Raw genomic sequence first — 25,800 nt, 5'->3', positions numbered from 1 at the left:
TTTTTGGTTTCTCTCTGTTACCTCTTTTTGTCTATATTTTAAATTTCTGTTTCACCTATATTCTTTGAGTAAAGTCTGTTCTTTTATGTCTTGTTTGAACTCAATTTTTCCACCTGTCTTGATTTCTACAGGCATGCTTCTACTCTACAGATCTTTCTGTAGGAATCTTGTTATAAGGCAGCAGCATTTCAATTTTATGTATGAATGTGTACATTGTAGAATTGTTTATAATAGTGAAGATATAGAATTGACAATAGGGAAACAGTCTGGTAACTTTGTTATATTCATCTACTGTAATATCGTATAGTTCTAAGTGGTTTATAATGTCCATGGAAAATATTTCTAATTATAAAGACCACATGGGGAAATTAAAAAGTATATATTATTTAATTATGCTTATCATGAAAAAATGGGTGCAGAGGGACAAGAATCCAATAGGATCAGAAAAACACAGGGTTTGTTTTATTGTTTAAAAAGGTTATTTCACAATGCAATGTATATATATATAATGTTGAATTGTACACCTGAAACTTACTGGGTTTCGTTAAGCAATGTCACCATAAAAAAAACAAAAATAAAAACAAAAAACCCCTGAACTTTCAAAGATAAATAAATAAAAAGGTTATTTATTTTAAAATTTCATTTTATTATTTTGTTGTTTTGGTGCCTTTAAAAGGAAGCTTCATTTATTTAGATAATTAACTCATGTAGCCTAATTTATTAATCCAAAGTTAAGTGAATTGTTACTCCATATAAGGAATTGGATTAGATAAAGAAGATAGATGGACTTTGTTTTGACCTTCCCTCTTTAGGTTAGCAAGGTAACCTTAAAAAGCAAGCAAAACGATGATTCTAATGGTTGAATTTTTGTGGGATATTTGCTTCATGTGGACTTGATTAAGTTATATGCAATGCCATTCACTACTGAGCTAATCGTAATTACGGCAGGTACTATGTGGAGATGCTGGAGAAGATGCGGAATGTCATGCAGCCAAACTTCTTGAAGTCATCATTCTCCAGTGCAAAGGAAGGGGAATTGACCAGGTAACATATGCATAGAAAGCCTCAATCTGGATGTTTACATTTAAATTTACATGCCCAATTGACATTTGTTTATATTATGATGGGAAATTAAAAAGATAGCCTACAGTTTGTACTTACTGGTACAAATCCTATTTAACTGACAAAGAAAAAGACCCATGCAATTTGGAAATTGTACCTTGCATTCTACCTGAGAAAGAGATACACGGAAAAAAATGTTTAATGTTTAATAGTTTAAGGGGCTATCAAGCAAATCATAAAGGAGATAAAAGTGTAAATTCTGCACAGTTGGATTCCCAGAGATTTGCATTTCCCCTTTGTTTTTGTGTGTGCTATTGAAATATTCCCAGATTATCTTTTTTTAAAAAACAGAAATAAAGATACTGTGCAAAAAAAAAAAGAAAAAAAATTTTGTTTATTAATTTAGAAAGTATTATAAATTTTTAACAAGATTGATTTTTGATGTCATGATATGAGAAAAAAGTGTTTTAAAGTGTTCAAGTAATACTATAGTATCTCTTTTCTCTTTCAGTTCTGTAATTTTTTTATAACAGCTTTATTGAGATATAATTTACACACCATACAGTTCACCCATTTGAAGTATATACATTTATCTATTCTAGATATTTTATATAAATGAAATTATTTGTAGTTCTTTGTGAATGACTTCTCTCACTTAGCATAATATTTTAAAGGTTCATCTATGTGATAACATGTATCAGTACTTCATTTCTCTTTATTTCTAAGTATTCCATTACGTGGATATATCACATTTAGTTTAGCCATTCATCAGTCAAATAACATTTGGATTATTTCCATGTTTTGGCTATTATGAACAATGTTGTTATGAACAGTTGTATGCAAATTTTTGTGCAAACATGTTTTCATTTCTCTTGGTATGTATCTAGGAGTGGTAATTCTTTGTTTAGCGATTTGAGGAACTGCCAAACTTTTTTTCCAAAGCAGCTGCACCATTTTCCATTCCTAATTAATACTTGCTTTTTTTGAGGGGTGAGAAATGGTGTCTTGTAGTTTTGATACACATTTCCCTGATGGCTAATGAGGATGAGCATCTTTTCTTGTGGCCATTTGTATACCTTTTTTTAAGAATTGTCTATTCAGACCCTTTGCCCATTTTCAATTAGGTTATTTGTCTACTTATTACTGAGTTGGAGCTTTTTATATATTCTACATTCAAGCCCTTATCAGATATATAATTTGCAAAAATTTTCTCACCACTTATGTATTGTTTTATCATTCTCCTGGTGATGTCATTTGAAGCACAGAAGTTTTATTTTTAAAAACTTTTTATTATTTTTTTATTTTTTAGGCGAGGCAACCCTTGGTTGATCTCACAGCTGCAAGGACCTTTTCAGTGTACAATCCCTTATTTTTTTATTTTTTATGCCTACAATACCTGGTCTTCCTAGGTGTTCATCCAAGTACTAATCAGGTCCGACCCTGCTTAGCTTCCGAGATCAGACGGGATGGGGCTTGTTCAGAGTAGCATGGCTGTAGACCAGAAGTTTTTAATTTTGATCATGCCCAGTTAATCTATTTTTCCTGATGCTTGTGGTTGGTGTCATATTTAAGAAACTATTGCTGAATCCAGGTTCCCAAAGATTTCCCTGTTTTCTTCTAAAAGTTGTAGTTTTAGTGCTATTTGGTATTTAATTTATTTTGAGTTAATTTTTGTATGTAGTGTGGAGAATGGGTCCAAACTCATTATTTTGCATGTGGTGTCAAGTAGTCTCAGCACCATTTAATGAAAAACTATTTTTTTCTCTGTCGAATTGTCTTGGCGCCCTTATAAAATCAATTGAATCTATTTCCGGCTTCTTTTCCTACTCGATTAATTTTTTTATCCTTAATCTAGAACTATACTGTCTTCATTACTGTATCTTTGTAGTGAGTTCTGAAATTAGGAAGTTCGAGTCCTTCAATTTTGTTCTTTTGCAAGATTGTTTTGGCTGCTCTAGGTCCCTTGCATTTCCATATGAATTTTAGGATCAGCTTATCAATTTCAGCAAAGAAGCCAGCTGCGATTGTGTTAGGCATTGTGCTGAATCTGTAGATCACTTTAGGAAGCATTGTCATTTTAAGAATATTTAGTCCTTCAGTCCCTGAACTTGGGATATCTTTCTTTTTCTTTAGGTTGTCTTTCCTTCAAACATGCTTTAGAGTTTTCAGAGTATAAGTTTTGCAGTTCTTTGGTTAAAATATTCCTAAGTATGTTATTCTTTTTAATGTTATTGTAAAAGAAATTGTTTTCTTGATTTCATTTTCAAGCTGCTGATGGCCTGTGTATAGAAATGCAGTTTCTTGTATATTTATCTTGTATTCTACAACCTTGTCAAACTTGTTTATTAGTTTTAATAGTGTTTCGGTGAATTCCTTAGGATTTTCTGTGTACAAGGTCATGTCATCCGCAAATAGAGTTTTACCCTTCCAATCTGGGTGCTTTTTGTTTTATTTTTCTTGCCTAATTGCCTTGACTAGAACCTCCAGTGCAATGTTGAATGAATAGACCTGGCAAGAGGAAACATCTTGTCTTGTTCTTCATCTTAGTGGGGAAAGCATTCGATCTTTTATCATTAAGTCTGATATTAGCTGTAGGTTTTTCATAGATGCCTTTTATCAGATCGAGGGAGTTCCTGTCTATTCCTAGTTTGTTGAGTGTTTTTATTATGAAAGGGTATTGAATTCTTTCAGATGCTTTTTCTGCATCTATTGCGATGATCATGTGGCTTTTGTCCCTTATTGATGTGGTGTATTGCATTGATTGATTTTCAGATGTTAAATCAACCATGCATTCCTGGTGTAGACCTTACTTGGTCATGGGGTATGATCCTTTTTATATATTTCCAGATTCAGTTAGCTGGTATTTTTCAAAAAGTACTTTTATGTCTATATTTATAAGAGATATTGAACTATATATATATTTTTTCTTGTGATATATTTGTCTGGCTTTGGTATCGGAGTGATGCTAGCCTCATAGAATGAGTTGGAAGTGCTCCCTCCTCTTCTGTCTTTTGGAAGAGTTTGAGAAGTTCAGTGTTCTTTACATGTTTGGTAAAATTTAGTAGGGAAACCATCTGTGCCAGAGCTTTTCTTTGTGGGTAGTTTTAAATTACTAATTCAATTTCTTTATTTGTTAGAGGTCTATTCATATTTTTGTTTCTTTTTGAGCCAGTTTCAGTAGTTTGCATCTTTTAAGGAGTTTGTCCATTTCATCTAACTAATTTGTTTTCATGCAGTTCATAAAATTTCCTTATTTTTTTTGTTTCTGTAGGTCAGTAGTAATGACTATTTTTTTTCCTGATTTTAGTAATAGAATCTTCTATCTCTTTTTTTCCCTCTTAGTTAGTTGAGTCAATTTTGTTGATCTTTCCGAACAACCAATTTATGTTATGGCATTATCTAAACAGCACTTTCATAGCAATTAATATGTTCCTTAGGTTTGGAAAACAAAAAGATTCCTTGTTAGCTCTAACATTTAGGTCTTTATTTTGAGTTAAATTTTGTATATGGTGTGAGGAAGGAAAGTTGCTTCAGCATTTGGCCTGTGGGAGCCTCTTGAGTTTGTTATATGAGTGCTTTTGACCTGAACTTCTAGTAGTGTTTGGTAGTTTGCTTGCTATCTGATATGACTAGATGTTCTGGGTTCATCATGTACATTTCTTGCCCTACCCTGGGAAATAGTATTTCAAGACTAAGCATAAGGAATAATCATTGAGTTGGTCATTGTTTCTACATAAGAGAGCCAGAAAATACATATTGCATCTTTTTTTTTTTTTTTTTAGATCACTGCGTCATGAGTACATGCAGATTTTTTCAATTCAAATTCAGGAGTCCATTATTTTTACTTAACCTAATTGATCCTAATCTGTAGCTCCCATACCAAAAATCCTGGTTTTCATCATGGTTACCCGCTTGCTTTATCCTGATAATATGTACATATAGCCTCAGAGTAATTATGTCAATATTATTACCAACATATGATTACTATTAACAGTCTAAGATTTTTTAGTAGCTCTTTTTTTCTACAAGAGTATATCCATAAACTAGAGATATATAATCAAAATATATTCAAATCATTAAACTTTAAAGTCATTTAAAATAATTCTTGTTTGGTTGATTCATTTATTTAATTTTATTTTAATTTTTAAGAATTGCTTAAAAAATTTTTAAACGAATATATAAAACTTACAAAGTTATAAAATCTAATTTATAAAATAAAGTATATTCAGGAAAGTTTAGCTTACATCCCTGTTTCTGCTACCCTTACTCCTTGTCCCCATTTCTCCCCAGTTTTAGTTATTTTTCATTTGAAAAAATAAGCAAATAAACATTTATTCTCTCTTTACCTTCTTAATTATTATACTTTTTTTTTTCAATTCTGCTGCCTTCACTTAATAATACATCCTGTATGTCATTCCATAGTCGTGTATAGAGATATTCCGCATTCCTTTTTGAAGCTGCATGGTTCTCTTATTGTGGATTTACAATTTGTTCAATCTGTCCCTGTAATTGATTTTGTTTTAATGTAGTTTAAAAGGATAATTTTAGTTTTACTAGTTTTAAACCTTAAGGTTTCTTTATTTTACTAATAGCTTTGCATATAATAATAAATATTTGTTAAAACTATTTTTAAAAGATCTCAAAAAGAGCTTTTCGAGCTTAGTTTACATTGTCTTGTGACTTCATTGATTCACAATACTTTAACTATAATAATAATTTTTAAGGTAGCATTTCTGTTCTATATGTTGTTCTATCAAATCAGAACACCGAATCCTCTATATTAGAATATGAGAAGAAAGCAAAAAAATTAAAACTAGTCATCTCTTTATAAAATCTGTCTTAAAAATACCACATATAATTATGTGTTTTGATTTAATATATTATCCTAAACAAGGCTAGTATTCTGCTGACTCCAATGATTTTCTAGTTTTGTCTACTAAAGAAATCATTAAACCTAACTCTTAAATTTCTCCATGAAATTTGTTTTTAAAATAAATTTTGTTTTAGAGCAGTTTTAGCTTCACAGCAATATCAAGCAGAAAGTACGGAGATTTCCTACATACCCCTGCCCCCACACATGCATAGCCTCTGCATTACTAATATCCCCACCAAAGTGGTACATTGGTTACAATTGATGAACCTACATTGACACATCATTATCACCCAAAGTCCATAGTTTATATTAGGATTCACTTTGTGTATATTCTATGAGGTTGGACAGATTTATAATGACATGTATCCACCGTCATAATGACATACAGGGTTACTATATGTTACTATAGTTTCACTGCCCTAAAAATTCTCTGTTCTGCCTATTCATCCATCTTCCCCTAAAACCTTGATTTTTAAAATTTACTTTTGAAAAGGACATATGATGACCTGAGAATTTTATTTTACATAAATAGTTTCAGCCCATTTATTTTAATTGAAAATATATATTGGCAAATACTTAAAATTAGTTCATCAATGTTGCATTTAAAGATTGGAGTTCAATGATTTTGTTTTATATGCCAAGTCTACTGTTTTTATTTCAGTCTTTCACTTATGCCAACAGGAATCTTCTTTCTTAAGAGAAATTCTGATCACATCATGCTTATTCTGAGTTTTATTCATTTATCTTTTGAATTTCATTTATCACCATAGTCATTTTACCTTAAACGTGGAAAGGCTGAGTCCATACTTATTGCCACCATTTGAGTGTGGACTCCTGTAGGAGAATCTCTAAGTGTAATCCGTACTTAAAAGAGAAGGAGACTTCCTGGCACTGCTCTAGGATTTCTCCTTGGCCATCTCATCTCTCTGGGTTTTTATGAGACTATAAATTTAATATCTTTAAAAATGACTTAAATAAGCAAAAGTTTTATTGCCATTAAGAGTATCTTATTTATTGATTACACTTTTTACCAACATTCAGCTTTCTATAAAAGTTACTTGGTTTCTTTGTGTATGGTTGATTTTCTCTTTCTTTTTTTCCTCTAGTGCATTCCACTCTTTGTTCAACTTGTTTTGGAGAGATTAACCCGAGGGGTCAAAACTAGTGAGCTTCGTACTATGTGTCTTCAGGTTGCAATTGCTGCCTTGTACTACAACCCTGATTTGCTGCTACATACCTTAGAAAGAATTCAGTTGCCTCACAACCCTGGACCTATAACTGTACAGTTTGTAAATCAGTGGATGAATGATACAGATTGTTTTCTTGGGTATGTGTCTTTTGGATTTTCTACTGCATTTCTGTTTCTAGAAAGTTGATTTTTTATTGTATGTACATGTAATTGTATATGAAAAGATATTTTTCATATCTTAAGAATTCTTTTTAGTATATTGTTAACATAATATTTAATTTTTAGAGAAATAACAATGTTTCAGCAGTATAATTTAGTGGAAAGAATGCAGGCTCTGAAAATTAGGTATACCTTTTCTCCACTTTTTTTGACTTATGCATATTGTTATATCTTTAGATAACAAAAATTAGGTGTCCATTCACATTCTGTGACCATTAAGTGCCTATGGGTAAAAACATTCTAAATGGAGGAAAGTTACTAAGCAAGGTACCAGTCTGGTAAAGATATACAGTACTGTTCCAGGATATTGAACTCTGAAGATCTCAGTGGAGCCTGTTCTCAAATATAAGGTCAGGATTGTTAGTTGTAGCCCAGGTGCTGCCCTGGTAGGAGAGTTTGGCCTTATGTGAAGCACTCTCCTAATTTTCTAACATAAGAAAAGAGGTAGTTATATGCCCACCTCAAGTGACTCAACACATAGTAGTGATGGTGTTATACGAGAATTTGAGCTAGATTGCTGAGTAATTGTTTAAAGCATTAGAAACAACTAATATTCTTTTTAAGTTTTGTAAGATATTATTTAGAAAAATTTGCTGAGGGGAAAAGACTTCCAGCAAGAGTAGTAGTTAGGACACTTCTGAGTGGTGGGAGATGAGGGAGGCCTGAATTAGGGTGGTAGAATAGGAGTGGGCGAACATCTTCGTAAGCTGCTATGTTTATTCTAATTTTTCTATTTGTAGGAGACTGGAATTTGTCCCTGTTTTAGATTTCTTATTAAAGCCTTCAAGGGAAGAACAGACTTTAAAAAGAAATTGTGCTTAAAGTCTGACAAAGGTTTAGGGAATAGATATTTCTTTAAAAAGAAATTGTGCTTAAAGTCTGACAAAGGTTTAGGGAATAGATATTTGGTCTTTCACAGTTATGCTGTTGGTATGCATATCTCTTTATTAGCATCTGTAAGCCATTTTCCAAAGATAGAAAGTCTATCTCTGCTATCGCATAGACTGGGCATGCTTGGATTGTGCTTCCTTGGATTCTTTAGAGCCCCACTTGATAGTCGTCTTTCCAGCAGTGATCCCCTTGACACTCAGTCTGTGCTACTAGTTACGGTCTACATGGATAAGGCAGCCCTCAGGACAAGTATGATTCCTGTTATAGTATAACTGCTTTAGCAGTAATAACTTGAAGAAATCAAGTAATGCAAATAATGAAGAATAATAGAAGCTTGTAATATATTCATCATTGGGTTTGTTGTATATTACTCTTATTTTAAACAAATTGAATTACTGAAAATTATTTTTTTGTTCATGTCTGCAATTTTAAATATTATATAATATAGTCTTTTCTTAATATTTTTAGTTTTAAACTACTTAGAATACACATTTAGTTGAAAAATGTGTGTAGTGTGTATTGGTCAAACTTTTTTCCTTCATAATTAAATTTTTCTTATCTTGTGTTATAGCAGAGGACAGTGAATAGATTTACTTATCGCCATTAATTCAGCTTATTAGATGCTGAATTTTTGAAATAGCTTTTGGCACGTGGGGTTAGTGTACAGTACATCTGCTGAGAAACCTGTAGACCAATCTAATATAGTCTAAAGAACTGTTCCTTTTTTTCCATTGGATAGGAATTTTATGCTGTCAGATATAGGTATTCATGCTTTAATAAACTTGTTATGCCAGATATCGCATTTATATTAATCATAAATTGATATAACAAGATTTTACCATACTGATTGCAGACTCCTATAAGTCTTTACTGATAATAATTGGTTTACAAAACTCAATTTACATAGGATTTCATATAATCCAAAATAAGGATACCTCTGTGTAATTCTAACAAATGAACCTTAGAGTACACCTCGGACTTTTCTTTTCATAGTTTCCTCAGAATTTGTCCTCATTCCTCATGCACACATTTTTTTTTTTTCTCTTCATAATTTGTAGGCATCATGACCGGAAGATGTGTATAATAGGACTGAGTATCCTCTTGGAATTGCAAAATCGACCTCCTGCGGTAGATGCTGTGGTGGGACAGATTGTGCCCTCAATTCTTTTCCTTTTCCTTGGTCTAAAGCAGGTGTGTGCTACTAGACAGCTAGTAAACCGGGAAGATCGCTCAAAAACAGAGAAAACAGATATGGAAGAAAATGGTAAAGTCTTCTAACTGCAGTAAATGCTATAATTAGTTTTGATTTGAGAATGTGTTTTCTTTGAATCTTAGTCTGTTTGTAGTCATTGAACACATTTACACTCTTTGGCCTGTTGCACATTTAACAAATATTTTGGGTTTGGTTGACTTAATTAATTGTATTATGTGATACAAATTTATATTTGTTCACCTTTTGACACTTAAGTGATTTATTATTGAGCCTAGTGAATGTTGTTAAACCCTGGGATATACATTTAGAACAGAATTAAGTGGTCTTGTCAGTTTTTCAATTATTATTATTTTTTTGGTGCCAACAGTCTCAGTGAAGCCAGAAGATATGAATTAAATGAACCATTAGTCTTAGAACAGAAGTGTCAGTATAGCAGATTGGTAGAGAGTACTCGATTTGTTTTTAATGGTTCTAATGTGATTCATCATCAGGTATTATAATTAGGAGATACTTGTGATTTACGTGTTATAAATTTAGAATAAAGTACATAAATGAATGTAATTTGCTTAATCAAGAGTCAGAATAAGATTGTTAGAGTCAAGAATATCAGACCTTTATTTTATTTAATGGTATTCACTGTTAACTACGAGGTCCCAGGAAGTAACATTATCCAACTCCAAATGAAGTTTTTCTGCTTCTGGTTAAAAATAGCACTTCTTTAACTGGGAAAAATCAAAACTTTTTCTGGAAAATATGCAACTCTATTTTTTTTTACAATAGTGTTTCTTTACTAGAGGGTTTTTTTGTTTTTGTTTTTGTTTTTGCGAAGTATATGGCAACAATGATAGAATTCTTTTTTTAGTATATTATGATGTTCTCTTTCGAATTTCTTGTTCATTTTTTATTGGATTATAATTAATATTACTTGAAAAATTTTCTAGTAATATCCTAGACTTTCTTGTTGAATTTCTTACTAAAGTATAGAATGATTAACTAGCAAAGGTATTATTGCTGTCTTTGTAATTATACCTTTGTGCCACACACACACACACACACACACACACACACACTTATATGTTAAAATATGTGGTCAAAACTGTGGTTTCTTGCCTTATTTCTGAATCTACCTTGCATTATTTACTGTCTCCTGGTTATTTACAATACTGGTCTAACTGCTTGGAACAAACCAGCACTGAAAATAGAAACAATCCACGGTGATATACAATTCGTCTTTTAACTTTTCAACATACATATGGCTATTTTATTTTTCTTTTACATTTCTATATTTTTCTGTTTCTATTAGCAGAAATGACCTCTTCACCTGATCATTTCTGAGCAGTACATAGTTAAGAGGCCTGAATTCTCGGTGGGGGGTCATTGTTATTTAAAACATATAAACTGACTGCATACTCATTTTATGGCTTTTTTTTTTTTGACAGAAAAGTTAATTTGGTTATCTGTAGTTAAATAGTATTTTGTATTAATGAACATGAGGCAACCATAACAAAGCCATAGTAATCTTCAGCTGGATCACAGATTCAGGCACAGTTAGAAGTTGTTTTCAGTGAGGAGGATAAAGGCATTTTCAGTTTAGCAAACATTATTTTATAGTTTTATGTAAAATTATGTGGTAGTTTTTCCATTTCCAGGGTAATTTGTTTTCTTTATGGAATTTTATATCTTGACTACATGTGTTTTGATTTTTTCAAATAACGGATTCACAGAGGAGATTTCAAGTGATGAAGAGGAAGCGAATGTAACTGCTCAAGCAATGCAGCCTAATAATGGAAGAGGTGAAGATGAAGAGGAAGATGATGATGACTGGGATGAAGAAGTATTGGAAGAAACTGCCCTTGAAGGGTTCAGCACTCCACTTGACCTTGACAATAGTGTGGATGAATATCAATTTTTTACACAAGCTCTGCTAAGTATGTCTTTACTCCCTCAATCTTCAGATTTTTTCCTAAACTCTTTCTTCATTTTCTCCTGTTAGAAGTTGTTTTGGGATCTGCCCGAAACTGGCTTAGATTCTTTTAAAAATTTTTATTTATTTTTATTATAGAAATACCCAAACACAAAAAATGAGAGAGAATAACACAGAGAAACACCTATCACTCAATTCCAGCAACCTTCATCGTTGTAAAGTGGCAGGTGAGGCTGCAGGTTATCCTCACAAAAGTAATTTCAGGCAAGAGGATCTGCATAAATTGTTCATCCTCTAGGTATCAATGGATAAGCAGTTTTACAAAAAAGAATAAAGTATCTTAGTCATATGTTACTTAAAAATTGTGGCCATAAACTTAAAGAATAAAGTATCTTAGTCATATGTTACTTAAAAATTGTGGCCATAAACTTAATCAGCAATTCATGATCCCCAAGGGAAGGAACAGAGTCCAGCTGCCCTAGGAAAAAAACTTTTTACTACATAAGCAATTTACCAATTTTGTACAGCAAAAGACACTATAAATACAGTTAAAGGACTCATAAAAGTTTGGGAGAAAATATTTGCCACATACCTATAGTAGGCTTAAGGCTCACAGTTTACAAAGACCTTCTACAAAAGAATAAGACCAATAACCCAGTATAAAAATGGAAAATGTAAATGGAAAGTTTATAGAACTAAAAATAATAAACCAATGAGAATATTTAGAAAATTATTATAAAGAAATTATCATGAAAAAAAAATCTTATTAGTATAGATTATTTTACAGTTATATCGTATTGCTATGGTTGTGCCATAATTTAGTTCCACTAATAGACATATGAATATACATTTTAAAATGATCCTCAAGTAAAAGGCATCCAGCTTTGGATCAGCATGGAGAGACCGATGCTTCGATCTCTGAAGTAATAAAACGGGACCAAGGGGAAAGACTAAGAAAGCAGCAGCAGATTGGATGTGGAGAGGGCATGGATAAGGATGTTAGGGATTTACAGTGATCAACTAGGAAACTGATAGAACCTAATGGAAGTGGAGAGATAAGAAGGATCTAGGAGGTAAATGTTAGATTTGGTTTTAGTTGAGTTAGAGCCAGGCTATTCAAATATAAAAGTCCAGGAGGATTATAGGGAACAGTGTGCCTAAAAGTACAAATACGAGTTCTTGGTGTAGGAGCAATGCTGAAGTTGTAGGTAGTATGAGAATTCTGGAGGACAATGATGACAAGTGGGAACAAATGTTTCCCAAGATCTGAATTTTAGGGAGCATTCACAGTTACTAAAACCTAGGAAGAAGGGGAGATGGTGAAAGAAGCAGAAAATTTAGGCAAAGCAGAGATTTTTCATGTCTCGGCCATCCTTTTATAGTCCCACGTAATTGGCTACTAAGTGGGTACTCAGAAATAATCTTTGGTTGGAATAAGTTTCATCACTTGTGTTTATCATAGTGCCGTACTTTCTCTTTCTGTCTACAATCATTTCATTGTAATTTGATTATGTCATCATTATTCTTTGAAATAATTGTCAGTGGGCTCCCTTATCTTTTCCTCCTCCCTCTACCCCCAAATGCAACAGCTGTGCAGAATCGGGATGCTGCCTGGTACCAACTCCTGATAGCACCACTCAGTGAGGATCAGAGGAGAGCGCTGCAGGAGGTGTACACACTGGCAGAGCACCGGAGGACTGTGGCAGGTCAGCCAGTTGATTTCCAGTTTGGAGAATGTGTGTCAGAGTGCCACAGTCAGCCTTACTTTATAAGCCTGGCGGCACCTACATACTTTTTAAAAAAATTGTTAGAGGCCAACATTTCGGGATAACAAGGAATTATCACTATCGTACAATCTTTTTAATCACTCAGGATATCTTAGCTCTGCAAAACATTGTACATTAATATGTCTTTTAGTGGTGGTGGTGTCCCATTTTGGAACCAAAGGTAAGATGGAAAGGTTGGGATGAGTCTTGCTGAGGGAGAGGTAATCAGCTGAATCACCCACCTAAACATCTTAACCACAGATGGATGAAAGGCACTTTATGAGTTCTTGCAAGGAGCTTGTATTCCTGGAAATGAAAGACACTCCATTTCTATTTGTTGGGCTTTACATGTTGATCTTTGTTGATTTTCGGTTTTTGAGCTGGAGGCATTATTTTATGCAGACATTATTATAGTCACTCCTAGAAAATGAATGGAAAAGATTTTGTAATTACAAAAGTATTTCTCTGAGTAACGTCATGGAATAGACACATAGAATTTGGAACCCAGGTGTTCTGCATTGACTTAGACTGTCAGTTCTGTGCAGATCCTCCTTTTGCCATGAGAGGTCTGGACATCCTTTCAGCAGCACAGAATATGGAGCTACTGGAACTCAACTTTGAGACTCGTTTTAATTTCACTTATTGTTAACAATTTTCCCACAGTAGTAAACATAACTACTTACTGAACTATGTCTGTTAAAGGCTAATGCTCAGTGGGGCAGAATAATTAATACCAAGAGTGTTAAGTATAAAGAATCTGGCTCCTTTGAGGTTGTTTTCAGCTTTGTCACCTTAAATACTCTTCTTTTTTCCCCCTTTCTCTTGGTACCTGCCAGAGGCAAAGAAGAAGATTGAACAACAGGGAGGCTTCACCTTTGAAAACAAAGGAGTCCTCTCTGCATTTAACTTTGGGACTATGCCCAGCAACAACTGAAAGAAGGAACATCAAGTGACCAAGTGTCATGATGACATTTTAACTTCACCAGAGGAACATGGAGGTCAAGGGGAAGAATGGAGGGGACTGCTCTTTGGTGCCCTCCTGCTGTGCCAGTTACTGCCTGCCATTGGGCAGCACTTTTATCCACTCTCCCCTTCCCCTTTGACCTTTCTCACCCTGAAATGCATATTTTAAGCAGCTACTGTAATGTATGAAATTAAAAGAAGACAAAATCATTGGACTAAAAAAGGACAAATCTTATGCTCCAAAGGATGAATGACCAAGGTGATTTTAGAGGATTGGATTGAATTGCACGTCTCAGGTTTTTGCCATGCAGAATCAATGGATTTATGCGGATAACAGTGCCTTCTGTTGTACATGAATTATCTGAAAACATTTTTTTGGAGTGCATTGCAATTTTTTTTAAAGCATAAAGCATATTTCTAGATATAATGTAAACCTTGGCTATATGTTGACTTACTCTGCATTTTACTATGTGAATTTACTGTTAGGCAGTTACCTACAAGTCACTCTGGTTTCAAAAACATCACTGCTCCCCTTGCTCACTGGGCTGCTGGGGGCTTTCTTCAGGGGTTGTAAAATATGCACTGGCTCTGTTTTTTCTTAAGACGTTTTGTGGCTTTTCTAAGAAGTGTCTTATTCCCTCTTCCATTATATTTTTCATCCCTGAAAGGGTGATGTTTCTTTTGAAGTCAGCAAATATGAGTAACAGTTTCATTCATAACTTGATAAGTTCAGGACTCAAAAATTTCTTGGCAGCAAGTGGCAGGGACTTTTTAGTCACTGGAATTAATAAGTCAGTATATTCTGAGTCATGTACTTAATTATGCAATTAATTGATAATTACACTAAAGCACATTGAACTTCTAGGAGAAAGGTGCTGCATCGGCATGCTGTCTTTCCCGATGGGGGCTTGCGTTTTTAATTATTGATCATTCCAGCTATGTTGGACCCGGGTCCAAAGCATTTTTTTAATAATATTTTTTATCTAGGAAAAAGACTCAAATCTAATTTCTTGCTTTCTCACACATCTGAATTTTCTCCTGCCTAATTCATTCTAGTCTTTATTGTAGCTCAGTTTGGCTTCTTATATTTTCAAAGGTTGGGCTAATGATCAGCTACACTCTTAATAATGATGTAAGATAAGATAGAGCTCGTCGAAAATATTGCAGATGGAGCTGTTTTTCTGAGCTTATTCAAGACCACAACACGGATCATAGTGTTTCCATTCAATAAAGTGAAAGTGTATTTTCAGAACTTAATATATTACTCTATGTGATACAGTTTTCCATTTTTGTGAAATGTCTGCAGCTTGTTTCCCATTAGTGACTGGAGGAATTTTCTCCAGGTGCTTCCTGTATTACCATCTCTTGTTAATATTAACTCTTTTTAGAATTTCAGGTTATTTAAGTAGTTTTTACAGAAGCAGCCTATGGAGCCACGAGTTTCAAAGTTAAATGATCCCCTGCTTTCCTCTCTCTCTCTCTTCCCAAGGCATTGACGTTGAATGTGCCAACTAGTGGTCAGAAAAGATGGCAGTGGGGAGAAGTTTAGGTATTGTAAGCTTTGAAACTCTTCTTATTCTTTCCATGTACCAAATCGTTTAATTTTAACGTAAATAATATGCCTTCACACTGGATTGTAAAAGGCATGTGATTTTATTTTTGTGATGTATTGTCTTCTGCAGTATTAAAAGGAAAGAATTGTCCATGTGTATCATCCTATCTTGTTTTTGAAGTCAGGGTAGTTGTATGATTTTGTTACCAGCAGTGCTAACCTGAATGTGATCTGGTTACCTTGGAAATGCAGGAACTTACATGAATGTACTGTAAAGTAAAATGCGGACTGATTCCCAGGATCTTGAACTTTTTTGTGTGTAATGTTTTCTGAAATGTGGAGGTACTTTAGGGAGGCGATTAAAAACCCATCAGTATGTTTTCCTGACTTCTGGAGACTTGAAGCAAGGTGGCTGTTGGTCTGGGAGGTTAACAAGTGCTCATCAACAGCTGAAGAATGGGGTGTGATTGAGAGCTAGAGCCCATCTCATACCAGAGCGATAGAAGCTCTGAAAAACAGGGCATTCAACCACATCAGGACCTCGAGGAGAATAGAAAGGTGCCCCAAATGGAGCCATTTTCTGTTGCATGGACTACCATCAAATTCGGAGCAGTCAAAACTGATTGGAATGGTAAATGCTGGCCTTTTGACTCTCAAATACTTACCTAGCATGGCAGTAAGCTTCTTCTCCCCACTTCTAATTTATATTAAGACCCCAGTGAACCAGTAAATTATTAATCAGTGAAAATTCCTAAGATAGAAAACAATTACTTTAAATTGTGTCATTTAAGTAATACAGTGAATGACAGTCCAGTTTTCTTTTTAGCAATTGAGACTGAAAACAGATCGATCCATGGAGGAAATAAGGGAAACTTGGCAGTGTGATCAGACCACTAGAGTGTGTGCGTGGATGTGTGTGTGTGTGTGTGCATGCATGCCTTACATGGTGATCCTTCCTGTGCCTGTTTTGCTCTCTCCACTGAGATCAGTGTCCAAGTGCTGACCGGAGTGGTTAGAGACTTCTTGGGCAGTCCACTAGTGAGTAAGGCCACAAATTCAATGAACAAAGGGTTGGACTATGCTTTCGGAAGAAGCACAAACATGAGGGCAACTGTGGCTGATCCTGTAGCCAGAAGAGAGGCATGTATGCAACAGGAGAGTCTGGGCCAGATGGTGCTGGCAGAGGGCGGAAAGGGCTGTGGTGGAGAAAAGGGCATGCAAGGCTCTGCCATCAAGGGGGAGGTGAGCGAATGTACATGCTCCCTACAGGGCACATGAGAGGATGTTCACCTTGGAGTTCACCCAAGTTGAAAATTTTTTCACATGTAGACGAGTACCTCTCAAATCATAGAAACTGCAGGCTTCCCAAAAGGGTTTGGAATTTGCACGGCGATGAGAGCAACTTAGGCAGGGGCGAACTTATGGAGACTTTTTTCCAGAGATCCTCCTTGGGCACGAAAGGCAAACCCAGGGAGGATGAGAACTACACAGCAAGGCCTCATGGGCACCTTTTAGCTGTGGCCCAGTGTCCCCCACACAGCTCATAGAGTGACTTACTATTCCCGCTGCCCAGTGAATAAGGACAATACCCTTGTTTCTCTTCCTTCTCTCCTGGGAACTTGTGCAGCTTGATCTTCATCTCTCCCGATTCCAGACTGATTCCACAGGTCTTACCTTTCCTTACACCTGTCAATGAGTTTCTTCAAAGTGGATAATCTCTCTGGACTTGGAATTAGCTTCTTCCTCTTCTTTTTCACATCGCATGTGTTTTGCACCGTGAATTGTTCATGCCATTGATTTTAAGTGTGAGGGAAGAGACTGTGCGTGGTATTTACGTGGTATTTTGTGCATGTGTCTTCTTTATATATCCTGCATCTAGTGGCCAAACAAAATTAATATGAACTACTGAATGAATGAACATTTGAGGTTCTGCCAATGAACTTGGAACTTAGAGGCATCTCAGAGGCCACAAATATATTAGAGTCAGGTTCCTATCTGGCTCTCAGGAGAAAACACAGATTAGTAGCAGCAGCAGCTGGATGGTGAAGTAGATATATGCCACGGGAGGTAAGATGCCATCCACATCACTGCAGTCCCTCCTGTTTGTCCCATCATCCCATCTATCCAGTGCATAGGTTTTATGTGCAGCCGCATTCCAGGCAGTTGAGTCCTCTTTTTACAGATCTCCGTTCCTTTAGTTTTCATGACAAAGAACCCCTTTCTCCTAACTCCACTGATTTCTTTCCCCTTGTAGGTTTATTCTCCTCTACTTAATTTTTAAGAGCCTGTTCACTCATTAATCAGGTATTCATTGTGTAGAAACTTCTTCAAGATTGATCCTAGGCCCTCTTCTGTCTTGGCTTTAATTAACATCCTGCCCTCTCCTCAGGCATTCAGACTTCTAGAACCAATTGCCTTCTCTTGAAGGTTTCAGGTATCTCAAACTCCACACGTCCAAATGGAAATCAAAATTTTTACCCTTTCTCCAACCCTGCCTTCCTCCAATGTTTCTTGATTGGTGGTACCAGTCACCAGTTCTTGCTAGATATTTGAGTGTCGTCCTTGATGACTCTGACTTCCTCATTTCTCAAACCATGTTTTGCTGATTATCTCTTCAAAAAATATTTTGAATATTTCTTTCTATGTTATCTTAGTGTAGGCCACCATCATTCCTTGCTGGAATATTCTGGTATCCTCAAATCTGGGATCTTACAAGTGCTCTTGTGCCCCACCTCACTGCCTTTACCTATTCTCCACCAAATAAGCAGAATGATTTTTCAAAACACAAATCTTGATTGTATCACTAACCAGAGAGATTAAGATCTCCCCATGGCTTTTAGGATACAGATAAAATCATTAACCTGGCCCCAAAGGCCCTGAATGATATGCTCTTATTTCAACTATCTCAGCCTGTGCTACTTCCTTAGTTCCCTCCAGATGCCTTTTTCACTGCCCCAATTCACTGGTTTCTTTTCCTTCCTGTAGGTGCACTGATTAGTCTTTTTCTCTTCTTTCCCTCTATTCTTTACCTGATAAATTCTTCACCTTCACTTTGGAACATAAATATTTCCTTAGAGAAGCTTTTAGAACCCCCATGTCAACTCTGAATCATGTATCCCACTTATGATGAAATAATTGTATAATATAAACTTCTTGAGAGTCAAATCGATGTCCTACTTACTACCGAAACCTAGCACCTAGTATAGTGCTTTGCTTATGATGTTTTATCATTGGTAGGCTGTGTGATCCAAAACCCTGCCAAAGTATGGCTCTGGTAATAGCTAAATTAGAGAAGTCAGTGGGACTTAAAATATCCCACTTGAAACTGAATTATTTGCCCAATTTTAGTCAAACGCATATGTAAAGAAGGTCAATAATTTGATCTCCCTTTTGATCTAGCGATGGTTAAATATTTGCTCAGCATTTATTCGGTAGAGTTGGGGAGACATTGATATTTCATCAATAAAAATTGTATACTCCTATTTTCAAAATAAGAAATTTATGGTATGCATTTATTATATACAGCTTTCCAAACCAGATATCCCCATATTGCTCATTCCCAATAACCAAAACTACAAATTCAGTTTCTTAATTTTTAGCTCCCTGCAGCTGCCGATGTCAGACATCCCTCAGCTGGGTGGAATCAGGATTGGTGACATTTTTACATAAAATGTTCTACATTGGTAGATACCAGCAAGAAGCGTTTATTTTTTCATGAAGGTGGAACAAGAGAAGTTTTCATCTCACTAGTTAAATGAGGAGCTGTATTTGGAAACCTTCATTACCTGGGACCCTATTACCAATGTATTCCAGTGCGGTCTGAGTTCCCCTTGCAGTCAATGTCCAGGCCACTCCCCAGTTGACCAGCCCCTCAGTGGGGTTGTGGTTTGGCATCAGAGCTAGAGAGTCTCTAAAGGCAGAAACAAGTTAAATAAGCAGATTATTTATTCTCTAATATTCCTACATCTGACAGGCTTTGGGTCTCTTCTTTCAACCCAGGTTTAAAGGGTATGTATACCCTAAGCCAGGTGATGCTATTTCCCTTCTTGCTCTCTCATAATCCTTATGTTAACCTTATGTTAATCCTCACCAGTGATTGTCCTTTAGTTGGCTGCTGTATTACATACAGGCTGTTGTAATGACTCTCTCCCCCTCCCCCACTGTAAGGGTGTTTAAATCCCAATCCCCAGAATTCGTGATTGTGTAACCTTATATGGTAAAGAAGAATTAAGGTTGTAGATAGAATTCAGTTTGGTAATCAACTGACCTTAAACTAGGGAGCATATTATGGGTTACCAGGTGTGTCCAATGTAGTTACAAGGTTCCTTAAAAGGAGAAGAGGGAGGCGGAAGGGAAAGGCTGAGTGATGAGATGTGAGAAATACTAAACCCGTTGTTGCCAGCTTTGAAGGTGGAGGAAAGGGGCCATGAGCCAACAGGCATCCTCTAGAACAGGGATCTCCAATCCCCGGGCCACAGACCGGTACTGGTTCGTGGCCTGTTAAGAACTGGGCCGCACACAGCAGGAGGTGAGCAGCTGGTGGGCGAGCCAGAGAAGCTTCATCTGTATTTACAGCCTCTCCTCAGCACCAGCATCTCTGCCTCAGCTCCACCTCACATCATCAGGCATTAAGACTCTCAGAGGAGCACTCATCCCTGGTGCCTAAAAGTTTGGGGACTGCTGCTCTAGAAGCTGGAAAAGGTAAGGAAATGGATTCTTTCCTGGAGCCTCCAGGAAAGAACGCAGCCCTGCCAACATCTTGATTTTAGCCCAAATGAGACTCATCTGGGACTTTTGACCTCTAGAACTGTAAGATAATAAATCTGTGTGTTTTAAGCCATAAAGTTAGTGATAATTTATTACAGCAGCAATAGAAAACTAATACACAGGCCCTGGTGAGGGGTAGGTGCATGTGAGGTCTCAGCTTTGAGGATGGAAATATTAATATTTTAAGCGGACATTTTAATTTTTAAATCAAGATCATGTTTTGTAGGCTCAGCTGACAGCTTGACCACAACCTCATGAGTGACCTAAAGTCGCATTACCCAACTAAGTCACTCCTGGATTCCTGACTCTCAGAAACTGTGAGATCATAAATGATTGTTGTTTTTAACTGCCAAGTTTGGGGACAATTTGTTATGCTGCTGTGGATGACTAATATACTGTTCATAAAAACTCTCCTGCATTTTGCAATATTAATGAAGATAAAACACCCCTGAATTTCTGAGACAACAATTAATTTTTTCTTATACAGTAACAGTGGAGACAGTGCTGGCATCTGACATGAGGCAGAACTAGGTCATTGCTAAGATTCCTCTCCATCCCAAGATTCCACAATAGGTTGAAACTGAAAAGAGAATATGATAACTGAACTTTCTTAAATTAGATTGTCTACTTGTAGACTAAGCTATATCTAAAAACAGATGTGACAAAATCTGTAGCTTAGATTCAGTTTACATTCATTTATAAATGTTAGGCATTTGTTTTCAGGGACTATCATTTATTTTTATTTTTAGTCAGCTTTATTTTTAATAAGCAAAACTTTTTACAAATGAAAAGGCACGATCTAATTTATAGGCTATATACACATAAAACCCCATCAGCAACCATTGCTGAATTAGTTTTTTACGTATTCAACCATTATCTCTAGTTACACTGACTCCATTGGTCAGCTCTTCTAACTCATGCAGTTGAGACAGTTCAATAGATCAGTTTAACGAGCATGGCGAAGTTGGATTGCTGTGAAGCTATTTCTCCGTGTTTTTCAAAAATATTCATGAGCCTGTATGTACATGCCTCTCTGCCCTTGGGCTCTATTTTTACCATCTCATGTTTATGTTCAAGTTGGAAATCTGATTTTCAGAGATGTCTGGGTTTAGAATTGACTGTGGGGTTTAAACGCCAGAGCAGGATTGCTTGTGTAATGTAATAACACAGGCATTTGCCTCCCTAGGGCTTTTGTTGAGCTGTCACTTGGCAATGGTTATTTGGTGACACCGTTAATTTTATTCTGCCATGTGGAGAACTACTAAATTAGAGTAATGGATTATGCTGTCAATCAGGTCTGGGAGAACCTCTACAAGATTTTGTAATGTAATGAAATCGGCATGGTCCAGAGACACTAACTAGAATAAGTGCTAAGCCTTAATTGAAGAGCTAAAATTTTTAAATGCCGTGAAGTACGTTTCTTTATGGTGGATCTGTTTTCCCACTGCATACTTTTATAAGGTTGTAAATATGGTTTTTGGGGTGATTTTTAACTTTTGATACTTTCAAAGTAAAGTGTAAGTATGAAGTTTAAAAGTGTTTCATTATATATGTATATATGTGTGTATGTATATACATATATACATACACACATACATATACACACAGAGAGAAACCTCTGCTTTCTTAGGTTCAGTAACCGGGGGCTTGAACATTAAACCAACAAAAGACAATTAACAGGAGAAAAGATACACAATTTTTATTGATATTTGCATGTGTGAGAGTTCACAGAAAATAAGTGAAACTCGTTTTACTTCTTTAGTGGTTAGATTTAGGGGCTTATATGTTATTTTAACAAGGGAAAGGGGGATTTGAGCTTCAAGGCATGGTAAGTTGTGAGACAGTGACTAGGGAATTTTGGGGGGAAACTAATAGACAAGATTATTTAATAAGTTCTGTTTATGCAAACTTATGTAGGTGTTGACTGTTTATCTCTGGCGATGAGTTGCTGGTGGTGGTGGGGCACACCTTCACAAAGGGAAATTTATGCCTGGCTTTCAGGCACGTAAGGGGAAAGCAGAGAACTCTTCCTGCAACTGTTGATCCTCAACTGCCTTCTGGTCAAAATAATCCTTATGCCAAAGTGGCATATTCTGGAACGGCATATCCTGATCCCCTTCAAGTGAATGCACCTTTGTATAACTCCACTTTTCCTTTTAAAGCTGTAGAAATGTATGGTAGTCACAAGAAATAGAGAAATAAACTTTATCTTTTAAGGAAAATTGTCTAAAAGTCAAGAGATAATATTTAAGTGAGCTGGACCTTGGCCAGGGTCTTTGCGCATGTACAGGGCAGTCAGGCCGTTCGCCTTCACCCCCGGCCCACTTTGTTCTCTGTTACCAATACCAGGCAGAGGAAGGGTAACTTTTCTTGTCCTCAGATTTTCAAAAACTGTGTTTGCCCACACGAATTTCTTGATGGTCTGTAAAACATCCTAAAAATGTTAATTCTTAGTATGTCCTTTCTTGCATTAAAAAGAACATTTATGGGCCAACATGTCTTTTAAAGGTCGTTGACACCAGTTTGGGCAAACTTTTATGCTTCGTCATCATTTATTTTCCCGTCCAGTTTCTAATTTTTCTTTAGATTCCTCTAAATCTCACTCTAATCTTATCTGAAAATTTAGTTTGTATTAGAAACAGGCCAAACTCATTTAAATACTTAGTAGAGTTTTAGAGATGGCATGATCCTTAGTCTAGTTCACTGAGTATTTTCACCATTAGGTATGAAAGAAGGAAAAGATAGAGGGAAAGTGTAGATGTGGAAACCAAATGGATAATGGTGTAAGTCTTGTTGCCATCATTTGGAGAGCTAAGAATAAAGTCAAATCTTTCCGATGAAAAATTCACCTATAACCTACACAGTTCCTAAGGCTCTGACATCAGGGCATGCCATCTGCTGTTTGGGTGTATCTGTAGGGTGGTGGTGGTTGTCATGGAGGGGTGATGAAACTGATGCCGGAAATGTCACAATGAAGCACGTTGAAGATGTGTGCATCCCTCCTTTGTACCTCTCTCTACTCCTCCCCCACCTCCATGTCCTGCTTTGTGCTGGTCGCACAGTAGCTGTGACTTACTATGTCAGCATTTGTAGTCAATACTTATTTTTTTCTTGTTGATACCCTGCCACTTTTTTCTCAGTAACTGTAGAACATAGCCAATAAGAAATCATTCCTTAGGAGAGAAAATGAAGTTGAATTAATCATCTCATCAGGGTTCTACAGAGAAACAGAACAGATAGGGATCTATATACAAAGAGAGAGAGAATGAGGGAGAGGGGGCGGGGAGGGATTATAATAGAAGGAACTGGCTCACATGGTTATGGAGGCTGGGAAGTTCCATGATATGTCATCCGAAAGCTATAGACTCAGGAAAGCCAATAACGTTAAGTTCCAGTCAGAGTGCAGGAAAAGACCAATGTCTCAGCTCAACAATGGGCAGAGAGAACAAGTCCTCCCTTCCTCTACCTTTTTGGTTCATTCAGCTCTCAAGGGATTGGATGATGCCCACCCACATATAGGAGTGTCATCTGCTTTACTCAGTCTACAGATTCAAATACTAATCTCATCTAGAAACATCTTCACGGACACCCAGAAACATTGTTTAACCAAATATCAGGGCACCTCATGGCCCTGACTTAAAATTAACAATTGCACATCAATTGTTAATGCATCTTACTGTTATGAACGTAGAATGAAGTAGAGAGAAAAAGTGTGGAAGAAGTTTGTCCATGATGAGCATGCTAGGTGAACTCCTGAAGGGTGACTTGAATTTTTAAAATTTTATTATTTAGACATATAAAAAGATTAGAATGGTTTCTTCCCTTGGAAGCTAAAGGCTGCTATCAACTTGATAGCAATTCAAGAAACAATCATTTGGTTATCTTTATTTTTTGTTAACAGAATTGTGGATGAGCTTTGTGGCCTGAGACTCTTAAAAAACTACCAATTTTCTGTTTTGATTTTTATGAAAAACAAAATCAAAGGAAGAAAGGTAAATGACCAAATTTTTGGTCTTAGAGATTAAACCAAAGTGTCATATACCATATCAAGGGAGAGTTTCACATTCCCCATTTAAGACATTAGCCAATAACAAAATGATACTGTCTTATAGAATTTTATTTTTTAATATTATTAGATGTTACTAATTAATTATTATCCAAATTGTTCAGGCAGAAGGATAATTTTTCACATAACATATTAGGAAATCTGAGTCTCTGTGTTTTGTCACTGGCTGTTCAAAGTTTCTTTATTGGAGAATAGGGATTTGTAAAGGGAGGGCTGGTTGCCTTGGGGAATTATACCGTCGTAACCATGAGTCTGACATTTTATAACAGGGCACTTGTCTTTATTTTTAATTTTTTTTAACTTCGAAATTTAGAATAAAAAGCAAAGAGAAAAGAAAAAGAGATTATGCAAAATTATTTTATACTTCATTTTTAAAACCAAGTTATGTTGTTTTATATCTTAAAAGATACTCGATTCTTCAAGGGGAATATGGTTCTTAAAAAAAAAGTACAGCTGTGCCTCAGATCATGCTGTAAAAATTTTAGGAAACTATAATCATAAAGAAGATGAAAAGTATGACACTTAAAACATGCCTTATTTAGGAGAAAAAGCAAGTTGAAAATTTGAAACTAGTTGCCTGGGAAACTGCTGAGGGGGTCTGGGGGACAGGGTGGCCCCCAGATTTCTGATGAGATTTTTGATGAGATTTTTATGTTCCTAAACCTCTGTTATCTCCTTATGTGCATATAATTTCCTCTCCTTCTGCTAGGCTATGAAGAGAGACAGAAATTTCGAAGGGCAAAGTAGACCTTGTCCCTGAGAGAAGGGAAGCTAAAAGTTGCCAGCACTCTAGGTAATTCACAGCCATGTGGAATGACAGCTGGGAGGCTGGCATGAGGGAGCTTGGCTGCTTCCTTTGTCCTGACTTCTAAGATGTGTTTAGGGAGAACTCTGCATAGTGCATAGGTCTCCTTAACAAGCCCCTCTATGTATTTGTTTGTTTCTTTTGATTATTAGTCATATGGTTCTTTATGTGCTTAGTCATTTTTAATTTAATGCTGGAAATTGTGTAAAAAAAGTAGAAGTTTCAGATGATGATGTCTTTTAATGAAGAAAATTTAATTTTTTCTCTGCTAGAAAAATAGAGTGGGGGAAGAGGGGAACTCATAATCAGGGACTGAGCTGGGTTGAGGCTGCATTACAGTTTTAGGACGTTTCAATCTACTTCTTATTTTTCCTCTACTTCAGGCGTGGCACTTCAGAGCTTCAGTTAAGAGATGGGTAGGTTTTGTTTCCTTAGCGCTAATGAAGTACGCTTTCTGCCCTGTTTTTCAGAGGTTTTTCAGTTTTTAGCTCTTTAATCTTCCACCATTTG

General features: G+C 35.9%; 1 protein-coding gene and 1 pseudogene across 3 annotated transcripts in view; one reads left to right on the top strand and one right to left on the bottom strand.

The window, feature by feature from the left end:
* The window catches only part of IPO8 (importin 8), a 55,102-nt gene extending 39,142 nt beyond the window's left edge, over window positions 1–15,960 (top strand). For 2 of the 3 annotated variants that reach the window (XM_006912719.3, XM_025047346.1), the window contains 6 exons: window positions 949–1,044; window positions 7,042–7,262; window positions 9,293–9,498; window positions 11,172–11,375; window positions 12,961–13,077; window positions 13,974–15,960. In XM_006912719.3, the coding sequence (XP_006912781.1) occupies window positions 949–1,044; window positions 7,042–7,262; window positions 9,293–9,498; window positions 11,172–11,375; window positions 12,961–13,077; window positions 13,974–14,071 (942 nt within the window). In that variant the 3' untranslated portion in view covers window positions 14,072–15,960. Of the gene's footprint in view, window positions 1–948; window positions 1,045–7,041; window positions 7,263–9,292; window positions 9,499–11,171; window positions 11,376–11,509; window positions 11,625–12,960; window positions 13,078–13,973 lie in introns of those variants that run through there. The other variant, XM_025047345.1, reaches the window with a different exon arrangement.
* LOC112480381 lies at window positions 2,447–2,561 on the bottom strand (annotated as a pseudogene).
* Window positions 15,961–25,800: the final 9,840 nt, after the last annotated feature.

Source organism: Pteropus alecto, unplaced genomic scaffold (assembly GCF_000325575.1).
Source record: "Pteropus alecto unplaced genomic scaffold, ASM32557v1 scaffold103, whole genome shotgun sequence".
NCBI lineage: Eukaryota > Metazoa > Chordata > Mammalia > Chiroptera > Pteropodidae > Pteropus > Pteropus alecto.
Note: the sequence above shows the minus strand (reverse complement) of the source record. Positions and strands in the feature narration are given on the sequence as shown.